A 19,256-nucleotide genomic window follows, 5' to 3' on the forward strand; every position below is an offset into this window, starting at 1 on the left:
TATTGCTGCACTTATCTACCTCACAGGGGCCCTTACTTATCTGAAAGCTCACATGTATTCTTTTTTTTCTTCACTCTACCTCGCTAAGGGTGAAGACGCACTGAGCTACTAGCAGCAACTACTTGTCACAGCAACTAAAATAGACAATGCTGATCATTTAGGGCTCTGGCACACGGGGAGATTAGTTGCCCGCGACAAAACTCCCTGTTCGTGGGCGACTAATCTCCCCGAGTTGCCATCCCACGGCGACAATGTAAGTCGCCGGTGGGATGGCACACGCGGCGGCGCGATTTCGGGAAATCGCCGAAAAAGCCTTGTGAGGCAACTTAGGCGATTTCCCGAAATTGCGCCGCCGCGTGTGCCATCCCACCGGCGACTTACATTGTCACTGGTGGGATGGCAACTGGCAGCAACTCGGGGAGATTAGTCGCCCGTGAACAGGGAGTTTTGTCGCGGCGACTAATCTCCCCGTGTGCCAGAGCCCTTACTGATAATTGTCTGTTTTAGCAGAGGCAATTCTCAGTATTGTCTTTGGCAGGGTATTTTCTGGTGTTTAGTAGCCGTTACAAGTAGCTGCTACTAAGTAGCTCTGTGTGTCTTCACCCTTCTTTCACCAAGGCAGGTGCACTGTACAAGTTTGTTACCAGTACGACAGCTCCGTTTATATGATGATGCAGTTAGGAACTCATTTGCAAGTCGGTTAAACATATCATGTTCCCCTTTCCGTGAGCATTCAGCTTCCTACACCAATCCTACGTATTGCACTATCCCTCTCAGCTCTGCATTATATCCCCCATATTCAAATCTCCCGCGCTTCTGTCTTCCACTTCCTGGTCTAGTGCGTTGCACTTCCTATCTCTTCAGCCAGAGCAGTCACGTGGCATCGTGACGTCAGGGATGACATCGGAAGGTCCACTACACGGATAGGGACTGGAGAATTCGGAGAACTCCCGCGCTTACAGCGATCAAGAGTACAGCGAAAAGTACACTCTGGGGAATGGATTATCTGCTAAATAGTTCTGTTTGGTATGTGCTACAATTAAGATTTTCGCTTCTTAGTCCCTATTTGCAGTCTTGCGAAAGTGGCGTGTTTACTACCTAGAACATTCTAACTCAGTGGGGCCCTCCTGCAAAATTCTGATGGAAACCGGTATCACGTTTATGTTATGTAGTTTTACACCCTTGCATCTTTCAATTTGGCTATGTTACCGCCCTTCCTACGCTTGTGGAACTTTTGATCCAATAAGACGAGACATGCGAGAGTTGTAGTTGAACAGCAGTTATGGTGGAGGAGCGGGTTTTATGCTGCAGGGTAGATTCATGCAGGCTTGGACACATTTCCGTATTTGAAATACTGCCGCTTCCATGCCGCGGTGTGTAATTGCGATGCGTAGTTCTGTCGGAGAGAGAGCACTGAGCAGAGGAAGCGATTTCGTGAAAGCGAAAGTAACTGGTTTAGTCAGCGCGCCACTTGTGAGCCGTGTGTGCGTGTGCCCAATCCTCACTAGCAATGGCGGGGCTTGTCTGTGATGGGCCACTGACACTTCCCTGCCTGCCAGCAGCACATACCGCTTCCACACACTTCTGCGTCTACTCGCATGTTGTCGGTCAGCGTACCTTGTAGCGCTTCAATCATTTTGAGACAATAACTGTTCTTAGCGAGGATTAGTTTAATAAAGCAGTCGCAATGCGTTTTGTTACATGTACCCCAAATAAAGTACTCTGCTCTTGACTGATCAGAAGCCGTGTGGCATTAAGCACCTGCCAACAGCTCTGCCAGCATCCCTTACCTTGTCACTTGTATAGGGTAATGTAGCTCTGCCAGCATCCCTTACCTTGTCACTTGTATAGGGTAATGTAGCTCTGCCAGCATCCCTTACCTTGTCACTTGTATAGGGTAATGTAGCTCTGCCAGCATCCCTTACCTTGTCACTTGTATAGGGTAATGTAGCTCTGCCAGCATCCCTTACCTTGTCACTTGTATAGGGTAATGCAGCTCTGCCAGCATCCCTTACCTTGTCACTTGTATAGGGTAATGCAGCTCTGCCAGCATCCCTTGCCTTGTCATTTGTATAGGGTAATGCAGCTCTGTCAGCATCCCTTGCCTTGTCACTTGTATAGGGTAATGCAGCTCTGCCAGCATCCCTTACCTTGTCACTTGTATAGGGTAATGCAGCTCTGCCAGCATCTCTTACCTTGTCACTTGTATAGGGTAATGCAGCTCTGCCAGCATCCCTTACCTTGTCACTTGTATAGGGTAATGCAGCTCTGCCAGCATCTCTTACCTTGTCACTTGTATAGGGTAATGCAGCTCTGCCAGCATCTCTTACCTTGTCACTTGTATAGGGTAATGCAGCTCTGCCAGCATCCCTTACCTTGTCACTTGTATAGGGTAATGCAGCTCTGCCAGCATCTCTTACCTTGTCACTTGTATAGGGTAATGCAGCTCTGCCAGCATCAGTTTGAAGAAAAATGGCACGCACTCCTTGGTCCACTAAAACTTGTCTTTATTGTAGAGATCTTAAAACAAAAAGGTCCTGACGAGTTTCGTATACAGAAGATACGTAGTCATGGTGCCTATGACTATGTATCTTCTGTATACGAAACGCGTCAGGACCTTTTTGTTTTAAGATCTCTACAATAAAGACAAGTTTTAGTGGACCAAGGAGTGCGTGCCATTTTTCTTCAAACTGATGTTCGCTTAATACCTCAAGCTACGGGTTCAGGGCGCTGCACCTGGACCACCACTTGTCTTTGGTGAGTGCTTTTTCCAATAACTTTGCCAGGACTGTTTTAAAGTCGTGTGTTGGAGGTGGAGGGTCCGGGGTTTATACACCCGGACCACATAATTTACGGGGTGAGCTTGTTATCACTTCATTTGCATTTGGCTTTTAGCTAAGATAGCCTGGGGATTATATACACTGAGGCTTGTACACACACATTCCCCCTCCTGTTGCCGTAAAACTGAGCCACTTAGTATTATTGTTAGCTCTGCCAGCATCCCTTACCTTGTCGCTTGAATAGGGTAATGCAGTGGCTATGCCACTATTTTTCACCTGAGCACAGAAGCAATCAAAACATTGTGCCATAGGTTTTAGGGTGAAGACACACAAAGCTTCTAGTAGTAGCTACTTGAGGCTACTGAAATAGACAATGCTTTACTGATAATCATTTACTGATAATTGTCTGTACACGTGTATTAGCAGAGGCTATTCTCAATATTCTCTATGGCAGGGTATTTTCTGGGGTTTAGTAGCCGTGGCAAGTAGCTGCTACTAAGTAGCTTCATGTGTGTTCACCCTTAAACAGGGGCATACACTGATAAAATCAGACACAGCAAATTTTCCTACAATTTTCTGTGCATGTGGGGTGTCCAGGCCCAGACCAGCAATCTGGTGGTTGTGGCAAATGGGAGAGAGGCTCCTGTAAGATGCCATAGATCAGGGGTCTGCAACCTCTCTTACTCGAAACCTGGTTTGGGGGCACTGAGAGCAACATCCAAGGGGTTGGTGAGCAACATGTTGCTTATGAGCCATTGGTTGGGGATCACTGCCAATCACTGTTTATTGGGCTTGGTAGGGGTTTCGTTTGGGCCTCTGTGAACCTGAAACCCAGGGCCTATCTTGAAGCTCAGTCCAGGCGTGATGGTGGCCCACTTATCCAACCAATATCCATGTAGTAGTAATGCTTTTGGCATTCACTTACAACACAAAACTCTCGGCAAGGATTGTTGTAGTGAAATGAAGCCTGAAAAAAACAAAGCTATTATGTGCTGGACAAACAACCCTATCGTTGGTATGTATGCTAGGCATCCTTATCAGGTCATTATGCCTGATACTGAGTTGGGTATTTTACTATTGAGCTCTATTCTTTTACCTACCACTACATGGGTCATGGGAGCATTTTTAGCAATACAGGTGCTACAGAGCTGTTACCTTCTCATTGTTCCACTGATTGGCTGTTGGGGGGGGGGGGGGGGGGGGTTTGATATCGCTGTAATTTGCAGCGCAGCATTACAGACAGAGACTGAATTTTAGCAGCACACAAGTCACGTGGTCGAGGGCACCTGGGAAACTAAAACTACATCTAACCCAGTGGTTCTCAACCGGTGGGTCGCGACCCCTTTGGGGGTCAAACGACCCTTTCACAGGGGTCGCCTAAGACCGTCGGAAAACACATATTTCCGATGGACTTATGAATAATTTTATGGTTGGGGGTCACCACAACATGAGGAACCCCATGTCAAATCTTCTTTTGTTGTTGGAAATATGCTGTGTCCCTCCGCTACTATAGAGCTAAAAGCTTAAGAAATTATCAAAATATTAAGAGAAATTCACGTCATAAAATATTACACCTGTTACTTCTTTTATCACAAGTTTTTTTACCCTAAGCTCACATAACTAAAACTGTTTAGCATGTGCTTAGGAAAGATCTGGAAACCTGTTCAGCAGCTGCTCAAACATGTGCATTCACATTGTAGTCACATGCAGAGTATAAATTATTTTCTTGAAGTTTTAATTTATTGATAAGTCAGCACCCTACTAGAGACTGGTGGTTCACTGTTATGAGATCTATATATTACTGTGTAAAATGTATTATCTGCCATAAGATGGCTTTAAGGCAGTACTTTAGCATGCAGTCTTAAAAGTATGTTCAAATAAAGATTTAACATTTTCTTTTACTCTTCTACAGGGGACATTTGGTGATCTAAAGGATCCTGCCACATTTTTTTTGTATTGACCTAAAGGTGAACAGCTTATGTATAAAATGCCAGGAGTCACTCACTGTGAAAGCCAAACAGTCCTATCCAAAAGCAGCCCTCCAAGAAGGAACCGCTTGTCTTTGCGCTTTTTTCAGAAGAAAGAAACCAAAAGGGCACTGGAATTTACTGAGACATCAGCAACAACAGAGAGTCAAAATGATGAGGAGAAGGAATCTGAGATGTAAGAGAACTAGAATTTTTTCCTTACAGTCGGGCATAGGCAATACTGCATAGGTTGGGTTAACAGTTTGCCTACAAAGCATGGAGATTCTGCATGTTAGCAGGCAAAGGTTTAGCGGGATAGAATCAAACTAGATGAAATAGATAATTGCTTATATGTGGTAACTGCTCACCTAGTTTCCCAAATAACACCTCTGCCAAAAGTTTAAATACATCAGCAGAAAAAGACAGAAAAATGTTGCAGAGAAAAAGGGCAGAACTAGCTGAAAAGTGTTTTATTTACACCACATGTTTTAAGAACTGTGGCCCTTAATTAAGTAAATATCACTCCAGGGATTCAATTTGTCATAGGAACATTACAAAAGATTAGACAGAAGACAGCTCCCCCCCCCCCCCCCCCAACGATGACCTTCAACTTTAAGCTGTGCCAACTAGACCAACTGGATTTAAGAGTCCCCCTTTCAGTGCCAGCCATTTTGCGTATTTTTGTATGTTTGAATGATTTTATCTCATTGTGTTTTGTCAATGTTGTTAACTTGTTTTTTCTTCAAAACAGGGCACAATGAATCAGTGAACAACTGTTCTGTGTGCTAATTGCATTACACTAACTTTTTTTAGTCATTTTTTTGATACTATAACAGTATAACAGTTTTTGGTCTGCTTTCAAAATTAATGTGAAAATATAAATGTCATTGTTCACCTTCTAGCCATTGGTGTATTTTTTAAGTATACTACACTAGTATTTTGCTCAGATAACCTGTTGCATGTGTTTCAAAGTAGCTGTAATATGGGACAATTTTTAAAGGAGAAGGAAAGTCATTTTGGCATTTTACTGCCAATAGATTTGCCACATTAGTGCCACCTAGAACAATATATTTATTCTGCAGAAACCATTAACATACCGGAGTAAACAGCTTTAGAAGCTTTCTCTGTTTGCTTAAGATAGCAGCTGCCATTTTACGTAGCTTCCTGCCTGCAGCTCTAGCTGCTGAGATTGCACATTCCTAAGTGAGGGGGGGGAGCAGGAGAGGAGAGAACTGCGCAAACTTTGGCCCCGGGAATTAAGGATAGATATTTCTGAGCTGGAACGTCATGTTTACTAAGAGACAAGAAATCCCTTGTTTCTTTTGATAGAGGACTCTGAGTTGATAGAGTACACTAGAGTGTAGCATTACTGTGAGTGCTTATGGCTGTATTTACATAGTCCTTTCTGATAAAGCTTACTTAGTTTTTACCTTTCCTTCTCCTTTAAAGGAACAGTAACACCAAAAAATGAAAATATATCAAATTAAACTATAGTGTACTTTTGCCCTGCACTGGTAAAAGTTGTGTGTTTGTTTCAGAAACACTACTACAATTTATAGAAATACCCTGGTGTATAGCCATGGGGGCGGCCATTCAAAAGGAGACAAGGCACAGGTTGTGTAGCAGATAACAGATAAACTCTGTAGAATACAATGGTGTCTTATATGTTATCTGCTATGTAACCTGTGCCTTTTCTTCTTTTTCCAGCTTGAATGGCTGCCCCCGGGGCTACACAGCAGCTTATTTATTTGTAGTAATGTTCCTGGAGCAAACACCCCAGTTTTACCAGTGCAGGGCAACAGTAAATTATATTTGAATTATTTTAAAACACTTTCATTTTGTGGTGTTACTGTTCCTTTAATGTGAAAGGTCTTTGTGAAATCCAGTATGTTTGTAAAATCCAGTATGTTTTGCTAAGGATTGCTGTTTACTCGTCACCTGTATCCGTTTTCCAAGGAGAGAATTGTTGGGGGAAATTCTCACAGAATTAGAAATCTTAGGTAAACTAAAAGTTGCCTATAGGGACTGTCCAGCTGTGTGTGAACAGTGTAAAAAAGTTTTGTTAAAAATCTGATAAAAGAAAAAAGATTACTTAGTGGTTTTCTAAAACTAACCCTTTTCATTCTGCAAACTACTCAAGCTAATGTTTGTCTGTGGTGCATTGCAAATTTCTGGAATCAGCAAGTAAGACCAGGATAAATCAATCGGTGACTCTTAGCATGAATGTGTTTGCAGTTTAAAAAAAAATGTATAGGTACTCAAAGTAATTGAATATAAACAACTGTTAGAAGAAAATACAAAACTGTGCAGCAGAGTTATTAAACATCAACCACATTTCCTTTTAATTTTAAAGGGGGTTGAATGATTCTGTTTCTAACGTGTAACAAATTCTGCCTTTTGTGAATGAGTCTCCTTTGCACCTTCACAAAGTTTCTACAGTGAACTTGATCCTTCAGTTTAACATGTTCCTCCTTTCTTTTCTCCAGCAGCAGTGATCAAGTCGTTCCAACTCCTCAGTTATCACCGCCATCCTGCTGTGTGAAAAAAGAAAGTCTCATTCCATTTGTTGGTTTGAATAATCTTGGTAATACCTGCTACCTCAACAGCATACTTCAGGTATCTATGCTTTTTAACCATTACATATGATAAAGATTGATTCTTGTAATGGATCTTTTATTGACGGACAAAGGCCCATTTACTGGTGGGTGCCAATATATTAGGCACCCCCCCAGTGATTATAATTGCTAAATTTTACCCCAGCCTGCTGCTCTAGACTTAGACTCCTGCATGTGCAGTAGTGTATAATCTAAAAATTGTACTCTATGGTTCATGCTTAAAAGGAAAAGTAACACAAGTTTTTTACATTTTAAATATACATTTCATACACTTTAGCTAAAATATATAACAGACCGAAATTTAAATATGATAATTGGTTATTGAATAAAAATCATTACCTTGGCTGTATAGGGCACAGCTAAAAAAGGCGATGTGGTGACTTCCTGTTAAAACCGGAAGTTAGTTTCCTGCATTTTCGAGCGTGGGGAGACTGCTTTAAAAGTTATTTATAGGTTTTTTTTTTTGTACTGGTTAGGGAGAGGGTTGGGAGACGGAGGCCCTCTTATCTCCTGCTCTGTTTGTTTTTCTGTGTGAGCGGAGCGTGATATTGTACGGGGAGAGGGGGGGTGAAGAGGGGGAAGCTGCCGGAAGTGTGTCAAACAAAGTGCTGCAGCCTGAGCCCTGAGAATACCTGGTAATGGTCCTTATTTAAAATCTACTTATGATATTAACATTTCTGTATTTTAAATATGCTTATAAAAGTGTGTAGAAGGCATAGGTTTAATGTAAAAAAATTGTGTTACTGGTCCTTTTAAGTCAAAGTCTGAAGACTGAAGCTTGAGAAAGGTAAGCAGATGGCACAGCTGTTTTAATTTTTAGTAATATTGGTGGTCTCAGTGAATAGGGTTTTGGTTGACCTTTAACCAGATTAAAGCTGTCTAGTTATAAGTCTGTGGGCTGAACATCATTGTCAAGGTATTATTTTATAAAATGTGAGCTTTTCCAGACTGTAAAACACATCTTAAAAATGTACTTGCCCTTACAGCATCTGTGTCTGCCACAACAGGTCCAGCAGAGTATTTTAACACAGGAGGGCTGATAAGAAACAATAGAATAAGCGTGATTTCTCTTCTGATGCTGTTAACACAGTAGCACAGTATGAGTAGCTGGCAAGGGCAAAAGTGTCAATGAGAGCATAGGTCACACAGCTGCTGTAGCATTTAATCTTGTATAATCGGATATGGTTATAATGTTAAAATAGTAGGCAGTTTACTGGTACCTATTTTGGATTACCTTTTTATTTTCTTATAGGTATTGTGCTATTGTCCTGGATTTAAAAATGGAATCAAGCTTCTGTCTGAGATTATTTCTAAGAAGGTGGAAAATTTAAGTAAAGAAAGAGAGCAGACACAGGACAAGGTAATACATTGTGTTTGTGTGAGGGAGTAGCATCTGTTATGGCACTTTTTTGTAGTAAAGAATTGGGAATTAGCTTCCTAAAAAGAATTAGCAGTAAGACTGGCGTACATATCAAATGGTACCTTCACCTTACTATTGATTTGCAACACTGTGGCTCATTTGTCGACACTGGGCACATTTTAGGTTTTGTGCAGCAATTTTTAAAAAAAAAAAAACATTCCGTGCAGAGATGAAAAAAATATCTATGCCAAATAAAGCAGTCGAGTTAAAGAATTCACAATTTGACTCCCTTTTACTCAAACTCACCACCCCTTAGTGAATTTGGGTTTCATTTTTTTTTAACAGTATATTAACAAACGATTTAAACCATTTGAACTGTAACTACAGTGCTTACTGCCAAGCTATATGTATTGTCCCGGAATGGTTAGAATAAAAAAATATTTTTTTTCTTTAATTTTTATTTATTTTGTATCTTCAAGCAAAAACGAAATAACTTTTATATTACAGGATACTGTAAAGCATGAGTTACCTGCAAGTTATGAAGTTGTTTGCAGTTTGAGTTCTTTGATTCATTCTATGGAACACCTACAAATAACTTTTCTATCAAACCCAGAAAATTATGATTCTGAACTTGCTGCCCAACCAAGGAGACTTCTTAACACGCTGAGGTATGTCATGATCTTTACATTAATATAAATATTTATTTTATTCTTATCATTACTGTCTTCTGGCTTTCCAGTTTATATCTTCATTCTGTAAACCCCTTGCCCCCCATTATTTCAAAATGTCTTGCAAGCGACCTAGACACAACCTGTTGGTCCTTGGCAGGAGAATGCAGATAAGAGACCTAGCTGCTATCCTTACAGAAAAGGTGGCCATACACAGGCAAATAAAAATTGCAAATTCGGTCCTTACACAGGCCAATAAAATGCAGAATCGGTTTGTATGGGATCCTCCTATTGTCCTTCCAGATCTATATCTGGATGAAAATCATCCAGTTTGGGCAAGATCTGCTTGTTTGGCAACCTTGCCAAACAAGTCGATCTTTAAATGTATGGCCTGCTTAAAGATGGCCATACACGCACTGATAATATCATATGAAACCTCAACCGATATCACAAGAGGCTGCTGATATCAGTCGACTCGCCGATTAGCCAGGTTAAAAGATTTTGATCAGGCGCCATAGAAGGCCCCTGAGCAAAATCTGCCATCAGGGCTGAATCGGCAGAAGGAGGTAGAAATCCTATTGTTTCTACCTCCTTATCTGCCGTTTCAGCCCTGAAGGTTAGTGGCGGATTTAACGATCTTTCGTGTGACCGATGGTGTGAGGTCACCTTTAGGCTACTGTTTAGGCAAGCTGACCCCTTTTCAAGCAGTAACAGTATAGCTTTTATATCCAGATATACTTTTGTATATTACAGGAGGAAACTTAAAGCACTTACACAATATGTTCTCTGTTTAAAAAATCTTATGGTATTTGTTAAATTGTTTAATGCAATTTTTATTAATTTCTACAGGGAGGTAAATCCTATGTATGAAGGCTATCTACAGCATGATGCACAAGAAGTTTTGCAGTGTATTTTGGGAAATATTCAAGAGGCTTGTCAGGTTATGAAAAAGGAAATGCTGATAAACTCACAGGCGAATGATTCCATTAAGAATGAGCAGGACACTGCTAAGTTGGAAACTGAGAGCAAAGGATTAAATGGTGGTGACATAGAGACTGTAAATGGCAGCTCTGCTGAAATAACTGAATTGGAGACAAATGAAAATGGCAAAAGGAAAAGTGATAACGAGGCTGGAAATGTAAAGAAAAGGACCAAATTAACAAAAGAACCATCAGCAGAAGAACAGAGATTAACCAGATCTAAAAGGAAGTCACTTCCAGAAAAACAGGATAAAAGAACTGATGCCCCCCTTAAGAGTGACAGTGGAAATTCAAATAATTCACAGAAAAAATCAAAGCTAGGGTTAAACTGGCTGAAATCTGGTAAACAACCTAGCATATTATCTAAGTTTTGTAGCTTGAGTAAACAGTCAGACTCTTCATCCAAATGCTCTGAAACACAAAGCATAAAATCCACTGAAAAAATATCTGAAAGAAAAAAATCCAAAGAAAATGGCCTCGGCATCTTGGAAAACACCAAAAAGGGAGAAGATACAGAAACTCTTTCAGGAAATGGTTTGTAGAAATATTGCTGATTTTAGCTAAGCTAAATAGCAGTGGATATATGCTGAGAAATTGCTCTAAAACAGTGATCCCCAACCAGTGGCTTGTGAGCAACATGTTGCTCTCATTGCCTCCAAAGCAGGTGAACATGTGACCTTGGTTTGTTTGCACAAAATCGTTTAACCCAGTTTGAGATTTTTGGTGATCGCTAGATTGGGTGTTGCTGACAGGCTACAAGGCCTATGGGGCTGGGCAGGCAAATTATGCTGGCCCTCTCTTTTCTGTTGATTGCTGCTGTCTTCTGCTGTAATGCAGCACTGTGGCTCAGTGGGTAGCACTTCTGTTGTGCGATGCTGCATTCCCAAGTTAGATTACAGCCTGGCCATTATCTCTCTAATTATCTTATCCCTAGATAGACTTGATAGTCTATCCATTGATAAACTTTATCAGTGTCTCTTATCTGTGGGTGCAATTTATATAATGTGGTGGAGTAAGGTCAGTCTGAGAGGGTGGGGGGCAGATGGCACTGTAAGATATGTTGCCAGGGGTTCAGTTGGTCTAAGGCTGGCTCTGAGTGTAATGACCTAGTGGTGCTTAAAGGAATGCTATCACTCTAGTTATTTTTCATTCTTTTTACACTTTACAATAGCATTATATATTTTAAGTCAGCCCATAACTCAATTATAAATACTTATGTAATCTTCATTCTGTTACTAAATGAAACATGTAGTGGTTGAGTTTTCTCCTAAAATTCTTGACAAATGACACTGCTGCAAAACTTTCAGAAAAGGGCAGTGTCTTAGCTTTAGCCTTAGCTGAACAAACATACAAAAAAGGGGATTGATCAATGCATACCTGCTACTGGTTTAGCGAGTAGAGCAGGAACGACTGTCTGTGACATCGCTAAGCCCTGCCCACTCTATGCATATTCACTTCACTTTAAGTAGTCTTCCTCCCCTGTGGGTAGCACAGCAACCCCCAGCACATAATTACACACCTTAGGGACCATTTAATGGCTATATCCAACTGCTAACAAACTCATAGAATAAACCCCTGCCAGGTTCACCTCCCACAGGCAGCATAGGGCAGGCAGAGTATGGCACACACAGGCAGCATAGGGGGCAGGTAGATTATGGCACACACAGGCAGGGTAGGGTAGGCAGAGTATGGCGTACACACAGGCAGCATAGGGCAGCCAGAGTATGGCACACACAGGCAGCATAGGGCAGGAAAAGTATGGCACACACAGGCAGTACTCTGCCGGTCCTATGCTGCCTGTGTGTGCCATACTCTGCCTGCCCCATGCTGCCTGTGTGTGCGATACTCTGCCTGCCCTATGCTGCCTGTGTGTGCCATACTCTGACTGCCCTATGCTGCCTGTGTGTGCTATACTCCGCCTGCCCTACTCTGCCTGTGTGTGCCATACATACAGGCAGCATAGGGCAGGTAATACGTACAGTGACACAATGCTGGCACTGCTCCTGTCTGGGGTGTGAACAGGTAAACAATGTGGGTGATTACATCCTGAGCCTGAGGTGTGAACACTGCAGGGGGTAAACAATGCAGAAACTAAAAGGTGTGAACAGTACAGGGGATTAAATGTTTAAACAATACAGTCCAGCCTGACAGGTGGGGGGCCACACAGAGGGGGGTCGCGGGCCGCTAGTTGGACAGCACTGGTTTAGTGCATTGTAAAAATGTATGGTATATATCCCCTTTAAGAAAGTGTCTCTGGACCAAAACATTGGTCTTAAAGGCTGATACTCCTCTGCTGTAGCTTTTATAGGGGTGAGATTTCCAAGACCAATACCCACTTTTTAAAGGCATGAGACCCCAATTAAAATGACTGGGAGGAGTGCTATAACAACATGTAAGGTTGGCCATTTGTCCTGCTGTAATATTGGCCAGACCAGTTAGTTTTTCATTGTATTTTAATTAGAATTTTTGCATTCAAGGGGTAGTTCACCTTCCAATGAACCTTTAGAATGATGTACAATGGGATTTTCTGTGACAATTTGTAGTTAGTCTTTCATTTTGTGGGTGTTGAATTATTTAGATCCTCATTTTGGAATTTCAGCAGCTATCTGGTTTCTTTGGTCTGTTTACCTTACCAACCAGGTAGTGGTGTGAATGAGAGACTGAAAGATGAACACGACTAGGCCTGAATAGAACAATTATAAATAGACCAAACGCAAAGCATTACAGCTTGTTCTCTGCATACATAACCCTGGCGGTGCCCATGCATGTACAGATGGTTGGGTAGCATGGCTGAAATCGGCAAAACTGCTGTAACCCAATTGATCAATGTAGTATCTTTTTTTTTTTTTTTTTTTGTTAAGACAAGCATTTCATTTGTGTGGATGCAATCCATAATAAACCTTTTACCAGAGGTTATGAAGGGCCCTTATGTAAAAGTTAAAAAGGCACTGCTTGCTGATTTCCTGCAATCTTTGAAAGATTCTGTACAATTGAATGTTTGAATTCATGTGACTTTAAAGTTTTGGACAGCTGAATGGGGCCCATTATTAGTTTTATCAATATTTAGAACTGCTAACTGAACATCCGTTGAGCAGCATTTTCATCCCTGTATATTAGCAAAAAAAACCCCACAGTTTTTGTATTCCTAAGAAAAATACTACTTATCTAATTATTATAATTTTTTTTAGTAGAATCAAGTGGTTTTGAATTGGTGGAAAAAATGTTTCAAGGGAAGCTGGTGTTGCGAACCCGCTGTCTGGAATGTGAGTCTTTCACAGAGAGGAGAGAAGATTTTCAGGATATCAGTGTGCCTGTTCTAGAAAGTGAACCACCAAAACTGGAGGACTCCTCTGACAGTAAGTTACTGCCTATATATGGAAAAAAGAATTCAGTCTTATACTGTGTGTATGTTAAGTGTCAATATGTGTGTGATGGCATACGCGGTACCGCGATTTGCCAGTCGCTGACTTTTCCTCTCAAGGCAACTTCGGCAAATCGCGGCCCCGTGTATGCCATGCCACCGGCGATTTACATTCTACCTGGTGGGATGGCATTGCGGGGAGATTAGTCGCCCGCCACAACGGAGATTTGTTGTGGCGCGACTAATCTCCCCGTGTAGCCCTGCTCTAAGGGAGTCGTGGTTTAAGCTGCTTGCTGACAAGATATTTGTTATGTAACTTAATTACAGATACTGCCTAGCAAAGCAGGGCTGGACACCTGTAGAATAAGGGAATGAGTAGAGTCACAGTCAGTACTGTACAGTCAATTATCAGCATTTATCCATTATATCTGTATTAGAAATATAAATAGCAGCAGGTATGTAATGTGATGAAGTTCCTTAAAGTGATACTTACACTAAAAAAACTACTCTTCAAAATATGAATGTGCATAAAAAGTTACCTATGTCATGTTGACCATTTTTCACTGCTTTTTGAGTAATTGCCACTTGAAGTTCCTAAACCTGTTTTGCCAACTTGCCTGTCCCTTCTCAGCTTCTAATGCTAACTGCCTACTGCTGCACAAATATGGCCGCCCCCTCATAGGAGGGGGGACATGGGGGGATCAGATAAGTTGTATAAAAGCATTGGGCAAATACATGTATGGCAAAATTATAAAGAGCACACAAAGACAATGTTATGACGTGTTATAAAAATTGGTTTAATTTCTGGTGTCAGTACCTCTTTAAGCCAGAGTTAAAGGGTGTTATCAGTGCGTGGGTTTGTCATATGAATTTGCCTCCATATTTGCCATCCTGCATGATTAATTTTCTTTAGGTTTAATGCTGTTTTGCCCTTAAAACATTGTTAAAACTGTTTTCAATAGTTTCTCCTGACCCAAGGCTTGAAACAAAGACTTTAAGATGGGCTATATCCCAGTTTGCATCAGTAGAGAGAATTGTTGGAGAGGACAAATATTTCTGCGAAAACTGCCATCATTACACCGAAGCAGAAAGAAGCCTTCTTTTTGACAAAATCCCAGACATTGTGACAATTCATCTGAAATGCTTTTCTGCAAATAGCTCTGAGTAAGTTAACAGCCATACATAATATTGCAGTATGCAATAACTTTTCTTAGACCAAGCTGGCATATCATAGGAAACATACATACATAGCATGCATCACATTTTATTTTTTCTTTAAGCTATTTCATTTAAGATTGCTGTTGTTCAGACATTTCTAAGATGTAGAAATTGATACAGTTTACTTTTGTACTCTTTTCTTTTGTGCTTGGTAGGCTTTCCTGAAGGTTTTTGGTCCGCCATTTTATTTTAAATAGTTTTTCTGGTATTAAAAACTGTGTGATAGGAATTTTATAGATAGGGTTTATTCCTGGTGCCGGAGGCTACTACACTCTGAAGCCTCCCTTATTTCATTACTTGTGCTAGGTGCAGCAATATCTGCATACACGGCTGGCGGTTTTTTTTTTGTATAGGTTAATATTGTTGATCTCGCATTGACCCAACTCCCTAAGCAACAAACAATCTAAAGCTGAATTTTAGCAAGTGTTTTATAAAGTGGATTCCATTCTTATTTAAGGCCCATTAATAAGCGGTGGTTTTATCAAGGTTCAAGTTTGAATCTTTGGGAATTGTCTGTAACAACTTTATTTCCCTGTTTTTAACTTTTTCTGCCTCATTGAAAATGAATGGAACAATATTTTTGCTTTTCATCAAATGAACTCGAACAAAATGTGTGTTGTTGTTTTTTTAGATAAGCTAGTGCCTGAGGAAAACCAAGTAACACTTTTTGTTGCAATATTTTATCTGCGATTTTTTTTTTTCCTCCCTCAACCACAAAAAGTGGCCTCCCTATATTTTCATTTTTAGTGATACTATTTACCTAATACATAATAACCTAAGATAATATCAAGAGACATATACATGTAATAGCACTACACGGAGTCTAGCAGCCTTTATAGCCCTATACGGTTTTGTAAACACAGCAGCTAATTCTTGTGTTTTTCTTAATTGTAGATTTGATTGCTTTGGTGGTCTTTCCAAAGTAAACACAGCATTGTTGACTCCGCTGAATTTGTCTCTTGAGGAATGGAGTACAAATCAAACCAAGGACCTTTATGGGCTATTTGCAGTGGTAATGCACAGCGGAGTTACTATAAGCAGTGGACACTATACCGCTTATGTACGAATTCCAGAGATAAGTGATCTTGAAAGAGACCATATGAAAGCCCTTGTTGACCACAAGGATGTTCTACAAGCTGAGCCATTAAATGAGGAAGAGGCACGCATGAGTGATGCTAATTATGATGATGGAGAAGTATCATTTAGAGTGAATGGCTGTGTACCATCAGCTTCCAAAGTGAGCAAAAAGCAAACTGATACAGTAAGCCTTTTAGGAGGACAGAAAAGTAAACCTGACTTTCAGCAGTTACCAAACAAAACTGCTAAATCGGAAACTGTTTTAAACTCCTTTGGGGATAAAAGTTACAGTGCAAGCTTTAGTGTAGACCTTCAGTGTGACAAGTCAGACAAGAGGGACTGCAAATCTGCCAATTCAACATTTTCTTTTTTAGAAAGCCTGAAAGAATATTTAGGAAAATGGCTTCTTTTTGATGATTCAGAAGTAAAAGTCACAGAAGAAAAAGACTTCATGACTGCTATTTCCCCAAACACACTTTCAACGTCCACTCCTTATTTGCTCTTCTACAAGAAATTAATTTAAAATTTGCAGTTTTCTAAGCAAAATGTATAATATGTATGTAACTCTTTGGAGATTGGATCTACGAATGAGACTGTGTGTACATATGTATATGTAAATATTGTTTATCATATTACAGAGCTAACACTACACTTGAGTCTTTATCTATATGTAAACATTACAGGTAATATCCAGTTGTCAGTCATGTCTGCTATCATATGCTCAAATAGCTTTTTTGTGTGTGTGTGTAATATTCTCATTCATCTGTTGTCCTTTATCCTCCATTCACAAAGCAGTACTGAAAATCATGTTTGAGTGTTCTGGCACTAAGTAGAATCGCCTGAAATTGTTTTAACAATACCACATTACTACATTGCCCACGCCTTCCCATAAACAATGCATACATTCTTTTTAGTTGTTAAGTTCTTTACATCTCTTGACAACACTCCCTTCACCTTTTAAGCACCCGCATAAAAAGTCAGCTGCTTTCAAATCGAATTGGGTTTGATTAGAGTTAACTGCAAAACTGCAGGTGTTTCTGGAAGTGTGCCGAAATGTTAAGATGGATGAAGTTTTGTATTTATTGTGAAATTGTTAGTGTGCATTGGATTACAAAACATACAGTACTTTGTCGTTTACATTTGTTCATAATAGATCAGTATAAATCATTTTAATATTTTCTGATTTTTTTTTTTCTTATTGTAAAATTAATTTTAATTAAAAAATGTCCTAGTTTTTCTTGTGAGATGCATAATTGAGAGAATGGGCAGTAGAAGTCAACATTTTAATTATGATCCCGAGAATTGACTCCACTGCTATAAAAATGTACTGTTGGAAGAGGTTTGTATTTAATGGGTTGTGAAACCTGAACTCGAATAGATTGGTACATCACTTATGAAGTTAACCCTTTCACTGCCAGCCGTTTTGGTCAAAGTGGAACTTGTATTGCCAGACAGTTTTTGAACATTTTGCACTGTTTCATTTTAGAGGCCTTTCCTTGGAGGGACTTTTAGTTTACCCAGGAAAACAATATATTGTTTTTTTCAGGACAACCTAAGCTTTCAAAATATGGTAGAATTTTTGTGTAATTCCAATTCTGTAACAAGATATAGGCTTCTAAATGTCTAAAAATGAAAAAGAAAAAAAAAAATCAAATTTTCCATAATATAAACACATATAATAGAAACAAAAATTATTTTATGCAACTGATTTGGAAAGTCCCATGTCTCCTGAACGTGCCAATACCAAATATATATAGTTTTATGGAGATTTATCACTTGTATAGGTCAAAAACTCCCAGCAGTACACTACCAAATTCCCAAAGCACTGCTCCAGAAAGCTGCATACTTTAGATTTCAAGGACAATAATTCCACTAACAGAAGGTTTATCCCCCACATTTTTGGAAAGAACAGATTCTGGGGAATCCAAAATAGGAATAGGCACAACTGTCTGTCTACTCCAAACTATCAAGTCGCAATGCTTTCCTAAAGTTATTGGTTTTTATCAAAATTTGTGAATTTTTTAAAAAATCGCTTCAAAGCTTCTAGTCTATAGTATCTTATCTCCTACAGGTCATAAATTAACCAAATACAACACCCTAAATATGAAAGCCAGAGGTCCCCTGAACAGTTTAGGGGCCCCAATGTGAACATACCCCATATGATCAATCATTTCTGTTATTTCAGCTCCAGCAAAATCAACACATTTACATCATTATATGTGGGATAAAGCTACAAAAAAGTACGCTCACCCCAGAAATCCATATATTTTTGGAAAGTACACATTCCCCCGAATCTAAAATGGGTACCCATGTCTTTCTACTCTAAAGTACCAAGCCGCACAGCTTTTCTAAAGTTAGCAATTTTGATGACATTTCCAAAAGTCCCCTCAAAGCTTCCACTTTGCAGCATCTTATCTCCCACATAGCATTAGGTACCAAGATAAAACACCCTGAATTTGAACACCAGGGGTCCACTGAATAGTTTGATGCCCAATATGTATAGGTTTACCTAAGTATATGGCATGTAGGGGCCCCAATGGGAACATACCCCCATATGATCTATCATTTCAGCTCCTGCAAAATCAACACATTTACATCCTTTATGTGGGATAATGCTACAAAAAAAGTACTCACCCCAGAAAGCCATATATTTTTGGAAAGTACACATCCCCCCGAATCTATAATGGGCAAACATTTCTTTTTGCTCCAAAAGTACCAAGCTGTAAAGCTTTCCTAAGTTTGCAGATTTTTATGACATTTCAGAAAATCGCATAAAAATGTTGCAATTTGCCGCTTTTATCTCACACAATTTCTTGCGTACAAATCACCCCAAATAGAAACACCTAAGGTCTACTGAGCAGTTTGATGCACAATATACATATTGTGTGCCGAAACTTCCCCTAACTATACAGAGACCCCCCACAAAACCATATATTTTTGGAAAGTACACATTCTGACAAATCCAACAAGGGTAAAGAGTCCTTTCTACACCAAAGTACCAATCTGCAAAGCTTTCCTAAAGTTATTGGTTTTTATGACATTTCAGAAAATCGCCTAAAAATGTTGCAATTTGCTGCATTTATCTCACACATTTTCTTGCGTACAAAGGCAAGTCACCCCAAATAGGAACACCAGAGGTCTACTGAACAGTTTGATGCCCAATATGCATAGATATACCAAAGTCTGCGGTATGTACTGACCCCAAAATGAAAATAGCGCATAAGGATTTC

At 40.0% G+C, this 19,256-nt stretch overlaps 1 protein-coding gene across 3 annotated transcripts; it reads left to right on the forward strand.

Moving 5' to 3' along the window:
* The first annotated feature begins 824 nt into the window (after positions 1–824).
* On the forward strand, positions 825–17,262 carry usp1 (ubiquitin specific peptidase 1). 3 transcript variants are annotated; one of them, XM_012961351.3, is made up of 9 exons: positions 825–1,026; positions 4,693–4,943; positions 7,234–7,363; positions 8,615–8,722; positions 9,230–9,390; positions 10,240–10,904; positions 13,559–13,726; positions 14,694–14,895; positions 15,844–17,262. In XM_012961351.3, exons 2-9 carry the CDS (start codon positions 4,759–4,761, stop codon positions 16,547–16,549), a joined length of 2,325 nt encoding a protein of 774 aa, XP_012816805.2. In that variant the 5' UTR covers positions 825–1,026; positions 4,693–4,758; the 3' UTR covers positions 16,550–17,262.
* The last annotated feature ends 1,994 nt before the right edge of the window (positions 17,263–19,256 follow it).

Source organism: Xenopus tropicalis, chromosome 4 (assembly GCF_000004195.4).
Source record: "Xenopus tropicalis strain Nigerian chromosome 4, UCB_Xtro_10.0, whole genome shotgun sequence".
Lineage (NCBI taxonomy): Eukaryota > Metazoa > Chordata > Amphibia > Anura > Pipidae > Xenopus > Xenopus tropicalis.

Coding starts and splice junctions, on each gene's coding strand:
- usp1 (XM_012961351.3), top strand. CDS start 4,759: ATGTATAAAATGCCAGGAGTCACTCACTGTGAAAGCCAAACAGTCCTA. Junction 4,944..7,233: donor GAGGAGAAGGAATCTGAGAT/GTAAGAGAACTA, acceptor TCTTTTCTCCAG/CAGCAGTGATCAAGTCGTTC. Junction 13,727..14,693: donor ACTGGAGGACTCCTCTGACA/GTAAGTTACTGC, acceptor TGTTTTCAATAG/TTTCTCCTGACCCAAGGCTT.